Genomic DNA, 6,783 nt, shown 5'->3' with positions numbered 1-6,783 from the left:
GCCGGAAACCTACGTCACCTGGATGTCGACGAAACAGGTTAGTTATTAACGCGTCGACAGGTTTGTTTGTTTGTTTGTTACTTGTCTTATAAATTGTATGAGAATTACGATAATTAGTAGGAAATGATTCGCGTGTTTCCGGTCGTCTGAATCTTTACTTCTTCCTGAAAGTAGATAAAAGAAGCACGAGCTGCTAAAAGACTTGATGAGGAGCGTGTGTGTGTGTGTGTGTGTGTGTGTGTGTGTGTGTGTGTGTGTGTGTCCCTTCATAAAAAAAGCCCCTCAACTTCAGGTTTTACGGTAGAATCTTAACTTTTCTCAAGTTAAAATTTTTATTATTTACTCCTCTTCTCTCCTCCTCTCCTCCTCCTCTCTCCTCTCTCCTTCTCCTCTCTCCTCTTCTCTCCTCCTCCTCTCTCATCCTCTCTCCTCTTCTCTCCTCTTCACTCCTCTTCTCTCCTCCTCTCCTGTCCTCTCTCTTCCTCCTCCTCCTCTTCTCTCCTCCTCTTCACTCCTCTTCACTCCTCTCCTCTCTCCTCCTCTTCTCTCACTCTTTCCTCCCGGTTGTAAAACACTTTGCAGACTAATGATTTGCTCAGTGTCTAATAATAGTAATAACAGTGACATTAGAGGAAGGGTCTCATTTCATGTCTCTCCATCTCATTAGAGGCCGCGGTGATTAGGAGGAGGTCCCGGGGTGAGGAGGCCCATTACCCTTCATTAGTGTGTGTGTGTGTGTGTGGGGGGGGGGGGGGGTCTGTACCTGCAGGCTGGATTAATCCTGCTCTTTATCCAGATTATAGTCTCACCTTCATCAAAAGGTTTCGTGTGTGTGTGTGTGTGTGTGTGTGTGTGTGTGTGTGTGTGTGTGTGTGTGTGTGTGTGTGTGTGTGTGTGTGTGTGTGTGTGTGTTGTTCAGAAACCACCCAGACTGTTGAGTCATTAGGAGACGAAGAGCCGGAAGCTTCCGTTCTGCCTGCAAATCTAGTTTAATTTGAATTTAATAGGAGAAACTACACAAACTCAACGCCACAACTCTTGAGTTCCTGTGTGTGTGTGTGTGTGTGTGTGTGTGTGTGTGTGTGTGTGTGTGTGTGCATGAGCATGTGTGTGCGTGCGTGCGTGTGTGTATAAAATCCAGCGTTGGATTACAGCTTAAATTCAGCGTCTCGGCCGATTTGCTGGATTCCTCCCCGTGGTGCTGGAGGTCCAGTTCCACTGCCTCCCCCCCCCACCCCCCCCCTACACCCCACACCACCCCTCCACCCACCCAGAGGGCGCTGCCGGGCCCCTGGGCCGCTGTCACGGCGGAGGGCCGGCGCCGTCCGGGGCAGACGAGGAGCAGAACTGAGGGAAGTGGGTCACGAGCTCCGGGCTCCTTCATGCACAAGGTAAATCATGTTGTTGTGGTTCTGTGTGTTACAATAATCTGTGTTCCCTCCAGGAGGAGGGGGGGGGGGGGGGGGGTAGGGGGGGGGGCAATCACTGTCCTCTGGAGTTTGTCTTTTGTAACTTGGCTTCTTCTTCTCCTCTCCAGCGGGGGGAGAGACGGAGCGATGGAGGGAGAGATGGGTGAGCGTGTGACGAGGCCCTGGGCTGCCGAGGCTGTTTGATGTATTTTTTATGTGCTTAGGCTACTGGTGAGCGATGGAGGGGGGGGGGGGGGGGGGGGGGGCAGGGGCGGGGGGGGGGGGGGGGGTGGGGGGGCGCCTGGAGGTGATGCACTTGAATGGGGATGTTGTTGAAGTAGAGGAGGGAGGAAAAATATAGAACTGTGTGTGTGTGAGAGAGAGAGAGAGAGAGAGGGCGAGCGAGCTATTTTTTTTTCTCTCTCTCTCTTTGCCACCAGCAACAACATGTCAGGGGGATGAGAGCAGGAGGAGAGACGACGAACACTTGTTAAGTCTGTCTGATGTAGCCTCCACACACACACACACACACACACACACACACACACACACACACACACACACACACACACACTCTCTCTCGCCCATCTGATCTTCAGCCTGACGATCACCCAAAAGGCCGTCAGACGACCGGAACGTCGCGCCATAACAAATCAGGCGACGGTCCCCCCCCCCCCCCCCCCCCCCCCCCCCCCGACTGTTGCCCTGATGCATTGTGGGTAATAACCTCCGTTTTTGTCTACAGACCCACCTGACACTGAGCAGGACTCTGCTCTGTGTTCACACTCGCTTTAATCCAATTCCCTGTCACATGGTGACTGACTACATCTCCCAGAATGCTTCAGGGAAGCAAAGCACAAGGAGAGAAATTCAAGAAAATGCTGCAGATTCTTTCTTTTTTTTTTTTTGTGAAATGTCAACGACCACACAAGAAGACATTGATTTTTTATTTTTAAAGTCGCAGCATCACAAACCACAGACAGAATGTAAGTGTAAGGGATGAATGGAGTTCAGTGCAGATATAAAACATTAGATGCTCTTATCTCATAGAAGACCCCCCCCTCCCCCCCCCTCCCCAGTAACCTTTTCTTGAGGTGTCCCATGGAATAGAGCTTTTTCTCAGCTTTAAAGTGAGGTGTTATTTGTGTTGCTACGTCGACTAGCAAACGTGCTACGGTCTATGGTTCAGTGTGGCGGCCATCTTGGATGAGGACCCGCCTCGCCTCCAGTGCATTGGCCTCCACTGAATACGGAGTTTTGTTCACAGTTAAATATGTAAATATAAATCATAACTCAGAATAGAATAGTCACGGCCGAGTGATGAGGTATTGTTTGTGTTGCTACGTCGACTAGCGAACGAGCTACGAATGTTTTTGCGGATTTTCTCGCCTTGGACTTTATATGTTTAGCCCGGGCAGGAGACCTCACCAAGATGGCGGCGCTGTAGGTGCGTAGCGGCAGACACGCGCTGATAACCGCTGCTGCATTCTAGTGATTATATCTATGGTTCAGTGTGGCGGCCATCTTGGATGAGGACCCGCCTCGCCTCCAGTGCGTAGGCCTCCACTGAATACGGAGTTTTGTTCACAGTTAAATATCTAAATATAAATCATAACTCAGAATTTAATAGTCGCGGTCGAGTGATGAGGTATTATTTGGTTCAGTGTGGTGGCCATCTTGGATGAGGACCCGCCTCGCCTCCAGTGCGTAGGCCTCCACTGAATATGGAGTTTTGTTCACAGTTAAATATATAAATATAAATCATAACTCAGAATTTAATAGAGTGTCATAATCTATTAATTCCTCTAAACAATGATCGTATAAAACATTTCATAGATGTACCCATGAAGGTTTTCAGTCTCCCACATTAGATTTGAGCCGCAGTTTAAAATAAACTGAACAAATGATCTGCTTCAAACTGCATCAGCGACTTTAAACGCTTGTTTGTTTGTTGGAGCTCCGATCGGAGGAATCACATGGAAACTCCCACAACGGAATGTGTTGATCCGGATGAATTGGCGTCTTCAGACGACCCTGGAAACTTTGGTTATTTTTCTTTTCGTGGCTTCAATTTGACTCCGTGAACCAAAAAAAACACACAGTCAGCAGTTTTTCCACCCACTTCTTCAATTTGTTCCACGTCTCTGGAATTTATTCAAAAAACCCTAAACAAAATAAGTTAAAAGGAAAATTAATAAGAAACACAATTCATTAGTGTTGAATTAGATCACTGATGTAACGTTTATTAGGAACACTGAGAGCCGCACAATCTAGATCTAGAACTAGATCGCTGACATTCTAGAACTATATACTAGATCGCTGACATATTGTAGAACTATATACTAGATCTCTGATAATTGTAGAACTATATACTAGAACTCACATATTCTAGAACTATATACTAGATTGCTGACATTCTAGAACTATATACTAGATCGCTGACATATTGTAGAATTATATTCTAGATCTTCTAGAGAACTATATACTAGATATGAGATATTGTAGAACTATATACTAGAACTATGACCTATTCAAGGACTATATACTAGAACTCTGAATATTGTAGAACTATATACTAGATCTGTGACATTCTAGAACTATATACTAGAACTATGACATATTCTACAACTACATGCTAGATCTCTGACATTCTAGAACTATATACTAGATCTCTGACATTCTAGAACTATATACTAGAACTCTGACATTCTAGAACTATATACTAGAACTCTGACATTCTAGAACTATATACTAGAACTCTGACATATTCTAGAACTATATACTAGAACTCTGAATATTGTAGAACTATATACTAGATCTGTGACATTCTAGAACTATATACTAGATCTGTGACATTCTAGAACTATATACTAGAACTATGACATATTCTACAACTACATGCTAGATCTGTGACATTCTAGAACTATATACTAGATCTATGACATATTCTACAGCTACATGCTAGATCTGTGACATTCTAGAACTATATACTAGAACTATGACATATTCTACAACTACATGCTAGATCTCTGACATTCTAGAACTATATACTAGATCTCTGACATTCTAGAACTATATTCTAGAACTATGACATTCTAGAACTATATACTAGATCTCTAACAGTTGTAGAACTATATACTAGATCTCTGAGATATTGTAGAACTATATTCTAGAACTCTTGACGTTCTGAAGTGTTAAACGTTTGAGCAGTGTGACGTCCTCCGGTTCTCCCACGTCGTTTAACTCTGACATCCTAGAACTGCGTCACGTTTGGAAAATCTCCCACGTTCTCCATGTTTCCGACATTTTCTGGAACTTTCACAAATTCTACCCCCCAAAAAAACAATCAAAAAACCCCAGAAAAAGCTGAACTGAAGAAGCAGGAGAAGTGACGTCTGAATCCAACTTGTCCAAAGTTCCACGCCGATGTTCCACGGTGACTCGAGGATCCGGGTTTGGACTCGTGATGCAGAACCTCAGCTGTTCCTCCAGTTTCACCAACTTCACCCTGGAACAATGAGCCCGTTGTGCTCAAACATATAAAAACACATTGAGACGTACAAAAATATCACTTATGTCTCCTGCTGCTCTAAATAGATAAATAAATAAATAAATAAAAGTAATCCTCGTGTTTCTGGAACGGGCATTTGTGGGATGAGCCGCAGTGGGCGTGTCCAGGAGAGATTAAAATCACGATATGCTATGAATCTGGATTTTTTTTTTTTTTTTTTTTCACGATCTGTGCAGCCCAAGCACGAAAGCGTCAGAGTAATCAGAGTACTTCGTTACATTCTCCTGCGTTTCCCGTCCCCGTCAGTCCCAGCCCAGTTTAGGAAGCGGGTTTTGTTTTTTTCCTCTCTCTCTCTCTCTCTCTCTCTCTCTCCCCCCTTTCCCAGAACCGCAGAGAGAGGAGGGGGGAGAGGAAGAGGAAGAGGAAGAGGAGGGAGATAAACATTACATAGGAGGCTGTGAGGAGGAAGAGGAGGAGGAGGAGGAGGGAGAACTGCTTCTGTCCTCAGCAGCGCAAATAGGTAAGAAAAAAGAGGGAAATGGGTTCACATGGGTGTGTGAATGTGTGTGTGTGTGTGTGTGTGTGAATGTGTGTGTGTGTGTGTGTGTGTGAATGTGTGTGTGTGTGTTATACAAGCAGCAAGCAGGAGATGAAGAAGGTCCGAGGTGTTTTAATGTGAAAGGCACTGCGGAGGAGACAGGAGCGGACATGGGGTGAGCGTTACGTAACGCAGCGGCAGAGGAGCGATCCGGCGTTTTATACGTTTATCTGCTCTTTGATCTCAGGCGGCGGCGATCTTAGTTGTTTTTATTATTTTTTTGTAAATTTAAAAAAAATATATTTATCGTCGTATTTAATTTTTTTGTCTGCGGTTCTGCCCCGACGTGCGTCACTAGGATGTCAACATGAGCGCCATCGGACGCGTTTTCTGCAGACGTCCGCTCTCACGGCTGGCGCACCTGTGCGGGTATTCTCACCATTATCATCATTTATCATCACCCTCATTAATGTTAGTGCTGGGTTTTTTTATTGCGCCACTGTCTCGTTGGTTTGCGTTTTTTTTTTTTTTTTACGCACACCAAAAAAAAAAAGAATGACGCATAAATCTTGTGCGGTGTTTTTTGTTTTCGTCTCCATCAAATCGACGCCAATGTGCGGATTTTTTGACCGTGATTTTTTTCGCCTCCTCGTGCTCGTCGCAGCGTCGGGATGTGTTTGCTTCCATGCGCGCTCCCGCCTGAGCGCCGGGAGCTGTCCTTCAGCACCGCGGGGACGCGCGCGTAAAAAAAAAAAGGAAAGAAGAAGAGGAGGAAGAGGAGGAAGAAGAATAAAAAAAGAGAAAAGCGAGATAGAGGGAGGAGAGATTGATTGACAGCAGCCTGGAGAGAGGATTAGAAGAGATTTCCATTCTGGAGGAGACGTGCACTTATTTGATGCTAATAGAAGCAGTGTGTGTGTGTGTGTGTGTGTGTGTGTGTGTGTGTGTGTGTGTGTGTGTGTGTGTGTGTGTGTGTGTGTGTGTGTGTGTGTGTGTGTTCCTTTGTTGCTTCAGCTCATCGTTCAGCTCAAACTCTCTAAAAAAAAATCTTCATTTTCTTTACGTTCATGTTGAATCTTCAGCTTATTTCTGAATTGTGACAGAAACTCACTGTAATCCTCTGTTTTCATTCCTCTGCTGGGATTTTAAGCCTAGAAAAATGGGATTTTACTTAAAACTGCACCGTTAAAGCTGAATATAATAGATTTGAACGCTAATAGATTTTTCCAAATTTGCCTCAATGGAACCAAATTCCCACTCTAGTGATTCTATCGTGCAACGAAAAGAACAAAACACTTCCTGAAGTAATTTATGGTTGAATGTTG

The 6,783-nt window shown here is 44.8% G+C and overlaps 1 protein-coding gene across 1 annotated transcript in view; it reads left to right on the top strand.

Moving 5' to 3' along the window:
- Nucleotides 1-6,161, top strand: part of clspn (claspin) — a gene marked incomplete at both ends in the record, with an annotated part of 19,855 nt that extends 13,694 nt beyond the window's left edge. Inside the window, 1 exon segment of the mRNA XM_080515881.1 lies at nt 6,123-6,161. Coding sequence (XP_080372007.1) covers nt 6,123-6,161 — 39 coding nt within the window.
- Nucleotides 6,162-6,783: the final 622 nt, after the last annotated feature.

This window comes from Blennius ocellaris, assembly GCF_963422515.1.
Source record: "Blennius ocellaris genome assembly, chromosome: 20".
In the NCBI taxonomy this organism is placed as follows: Eukaryota; Metazoa; Chordata; class Actinopteri; order Blenniiformes; family Blenniidae; genus Blennius; species Blennius ocellaris.
The sequence above is the reverse complement of the archived record's forward strand: the minus strand, read 5'-3'. Positions and strand labels throughout refer to the sequence as shown.